Below are 3,809 nucleotides of genomic sequence, written 5' to 3'. Positions count from 1 at the left end.
TTTTTACTAATTAAACAAAAACGGTTGTTTAGAGTGACAATAAATCCAGTAATACTTGCAAATAATATTAAATTAGTATTTGGTCTGGGTTATACCCGGGTTACAAAATTGATTACTATACGAAACATTTTCTATCCACTATTTACATGTATCACCCAGAAAATCATTTATTTTATTTGATAAGGTGTATAATATCGTTTTTAGTACGGAGTAATACTTATCCTTTTTGGGTTGTTAGTATTCATAAATCATGTCTAATATCTAATTAATGTCTTGTATGTTATGATTAGGGCTGCAAACGGACCGAGACGATCCGAATCGATCCGAGTTTTACATTGTTCGAGCTAAGCTTGATAAGTATTTTAACTGTTTGAGTTTTCCTCGAGCTTGAAAGAGATTTGCAATTTCTTGTTTGAGCTTTGTTCGTTAAGCATCCATCTTTCTCCATCTCGGCTTTCTCGAGCTCGCTCGTTTAGCTCGGAGTTCAAGCTATACCAACTTGGATAATCTAACATGACATTTTTATTTTTGTAGAACAGGCTTTGTTTTAAATCCTGGGTTATGCTTGACGGAGGTTAATTACTTCCCAGGGGTATTTATACTAGCCATTGAGATATTAAGGGAAGCAATAATAAAGGAATGAATTTGAAAACAAGGAAAGCCAAAAATTTCTTACTATAGAGTTGGGATTTAATCAATCAAATCGTCAATTGATGCAAACTAATATAATCAAGGAGAAATATAACAAATTGTATGAATATGATTGAAATATTCTATGATGATTGATTCCCTTCCTTTTTATATATTTGTTGCCATTTAATTAAGGGTCATATATTTTTTAAGAAAACTTATACTTTATTCCATAATAAATATACGAAGTATTTTTTTGAGCCTGAATGAGTTATAAACGGCTTATAAACGATCTTATAAATGAGTAATTAATGAGATGTAAACGAGTGCTCGTGAATATTAATGAGTCGTACGTGATGGGTTTTGATGTAGGTAAAAATACCCCGCCTACGTGGCCCAATCGCAGCGCGACACGTGGCACAGCCCAATAGACAAAATTGTTGCAGCCACCTAGGAGTCAACAAATAATGATGTATGGCTGAGCTTAATGTACAATCCCCTTAAAGGCCCATGGCCCATAGGGAATGTTATGATAATGAAACTTGTCATATTATGGTAAGCTAGCCAATCATGTGAAACACTTCTAGGGTTTCCCCCCAAAAGGGGGAGACTATAAATACACTCAATTCCCAAGGAATTGACACAAGTTCCTGGATAGAGAAACACCCTTCACTTTCATATAGTTAATGCTTTCTTTTCATTAAGTACTTCTTCCTTAAAACCCTAATCTTACTTAAGTATCGGAGGGAATATTCCTACGGGAATATTCTTGTTTTGTAGGAAAGCCGCCGACGTGGACTGGACTCGACTCTACGTGGAACCAGATACCTCCTCGTCATCAACTATTGGAAAAACTCCCACAACCACTAGTGGAAAAACAATCATTTGCATCACCATATTTGCCTCGCACATTTAAACATGTGACGCAATTGACAGTTTTAAGCATTAAAATTAGTCATTTGCGTCGCAGAATTACTAATCTGCGACGCAGATGACTCTAAGATGTTCTTAAAGTCATTTGCGTCGCAGATTAATAATAATGCGACGCAAAATATTACCTCCTTTGCGTCGCAGAATTACTAATCTGCGACGCAGATGACTCTTAGAGTCATCTGCGTCGCAGATTTACTAATCGGCGACGCAAAGGAGGTAAAAAATTTTCGGTTTCTAATTAAAATTTAATTATTACCTTTTCCTTTTCTTTTTTAATTTGGTGCGACGCCCTGCTCCCATTCCCTTTCTCCCTCATACATTTCCTGCCTCCCCAAACTCTTTCTCTCTCATAATTTCCAGATCTCCATTGTTGAAATTCCAAAGCTTCTCTGTCTCTCCTTCAGAATCAGTATCGAGCTTTCCCTTCAAAGTCTCCTCTCACCAAATCATCCCAATATCTCAAATTTGTTTTAAAATTCAAGCTTAGCGAATACGAAGGAGGCAAACCCAGATCTGAAAGCGATGACGTCTTCAGCCGGATTTCAAGCCGCATTCTCTGCAAACTCCAGCTCTGAGGTGGATGACTCGGCGGCGACTCATCTGGGTGCGGTGGAAGTGGGGCTGAGTTTTTGGGGAATCTGTTGAGTCGACTCAGACCGAGTTGGTCCCGAGTTACACCGCCATAACAACGCCGAAGTGTTGGTGCTGGAGTTTCGGTTTTTATCGCCACCGACCTTGAATACCTTGTTTCGATCTAAAGGTATTTTCTCTCTCCCTACCGTGATTTCCATGTTTAATTAATTTTGCAACTTTTTCATATTGTTTTGATGAATCTAGGGCTTAATTATGTTAGTTAGTTGGTGATTTTGAGTATTTATTTTACGATTGTTTGAACTCTTCATTTTAGGATTTTGATTTCAGATGTTGTAGTTTGTTATTGATTATGTCGAATCTGTTTAGGATTTTGATTTTGATTTTAGGATTTTGATTTCAGATGAATCTAAATTTTGATTGTTTGAACCCTAGATTTTGATTTTGATTTTAGGATTTTGATTATGTCGAACTCTTAAAAGAGATTCATTAACTAGCTAAGACAATATCATGAAACATATAGTCCATCCAGTTGAAAAAATTCAGTAAGATTTACCTTTGGATTTTTTTCTTTGTCTACCATGATTGCTAGGCAACCCTGCAGTAGAAGCAAGAACTTAATAGACACACATATGCCACATATATGACAGAAAAAACAACTAATTTAGTCTTTTGGAACCTTGAAGAAATCTTCGCTGACATCTTACAGTCTGAACTCAGCCCATAGAACAGTAGAGGATGTAGAACTTGGACCAGACTGGGACCAGAAAGCCAACAGCCTGCTGCGTAAACATTTTGGGTACTCCGGGTTGAAAAGTTTTCAAATGGAAGCTCTTGGTGCTTGGTTTTCTCAGCAAGACTGTCTTGTTCTTGCAGCAACATGGTCTGGTATTTATTTTCTGATTCTTATTCTCCCTTTTCTGTGCATTTCTTCTTGAATCCTTTGTACAATGTATATACTGTGTCAATGTTTTTGAGGCTTTAATGTTTCTACAGGGAAATCTCTGTGCTTTCAGCTACCTGCGCTTTTGACAAGGAAGGTCGTGGTCGTGATTTCTCCATTGATAAGCTTGATGCATGACCAGTGCTTAAAGCTATCAAAACATGGCATCTCTGCATGTTTCCTTGGATCAGGACAACCAGATAACACCGTTGAGAAGAAAGCAATGAACGGCATGTATTCCGTTGTATACGTTTGCCTCGAAACACTGCTTAGGTGAACACATTTGTACATCATCTGGTATTGCTTGTAGTTTGAATTGTTTCTAAATGCCCTGATGTTGTCACTTGGGACTGTATGATGTCAGCTTTCACTGTCTGATGAGGTGTATAATGCATACTAATAAGTCCACTTCAGAGGCTTGCGGAGAACCGTGGAATAGCTTTATTTGCCATCGATGAAGTACATTGTGTTTCAAAATGGGGACATGACTTTAGACCTGATTACAGGTTTCACCCTTGCTCACCTTGGATGTCTTATGTTTGAAATGTTCAGTTGCTTATCCAATGATACATGTTTTTCACATTGCCATTTTGTGCATACAATAAATAACAGCTCGTGTGTTTGATTATTGTGAGGTCTAAGTTCAAATTTTAATGTTCTGTGGTTGATTCCCCAATTCTTGCTAGCGTTTATTACTTTTTCTGAAATGTTC

The 3,809-nt window shown here is 37.4% G+C and overlaps 1 protein-coding gene across 3 annotated transcripts; it reads left to right on the top strand.

The window, feature by feature from the left end:
- Window positions 1-1,530: 1,530 nt before the first annotated feature.
- On the top strand, window positions 1,531-3,598 carry LOC130466330 (ATP-dependent DNA helicase Q-like SIM). 3 transcript variants are annotated; one of them, XM_056835213.1, is made up of 4 exons: window positions 1,531-2,323; window positions 2,864-3,042; window positions 3,151-3,370; window positions 3,462-3,598. In XM_056835213.1, exons 2-4 carry the CDS (start codon window positions 2,979-2,981, stop codon window positions 3,553-3,555), a joined length of 378 nt encoding a protein of 125 aa, XP_056691191.1. In that variant the 5' UTR covers window positions 1,531-2,323; window positions 2,864-2,978; the 3' UTR covers window positions 3,556-3,598. The 3 variants fall into 3 exon arrangements, with proteins under 3 accessions (XP_056691191.1, XP_056691192.1, XP_056691190.1); XM_056835214.1 differs by having other exon boundaries at window positions 1,532-2,323; window positions 2,875-3,042; XM_056835212.1 differs by having other exon boundaries at window positions 1,534-2,323; window positions 2,747-3,042.
- Window positions 3,599-3,809: the final 211 nt, after the last annotated feature.

Source organism: Spinacia oleracea, chromosome 1 (assembly GCF_020520425.1).
Source record: "Spinacia oleracea cultivar Varoflay chromosome 1, BTI_SOV_V1, whole genome shotgun sequence".
Taxonomy (NCBI): domain Eukaryota; kingdom Viridiplantae; phylum Streptophyta; class Magnoliopsida; order Caryophyllales; family Amaranthaceae; genus Spinacia; species Spinacia oleracea.
This window is presented reverse-complemented; position numbering and strand designations above follow the sequence as displayed.

Excerpts from the sequence above, each read along its gene's own strand:
- LOC130466330 (XM_056835213.1), top strand. The coding sequence starts at position 2,979 with ATGGAAGCTCTTGGTGCTTGGTTTTCTCAGCAAGACTGTCTTGTTCTT. Across the intron at positions 3,043-3,150 it reads TCTTGCAGCAACATGGTCTG|GGAAATCTCTGTGCTTTCAG; the intron begins GTATTTATTTTC and ends ATGTTTCTACAG. Across the intron at positions 3,371-3,461 it reads TGCCTCGAAACACTGCTTAG|CTTTCACTGTCTGATGAGGT; the intron begins GTGAACACATTT and ends GTATGATGTCAG.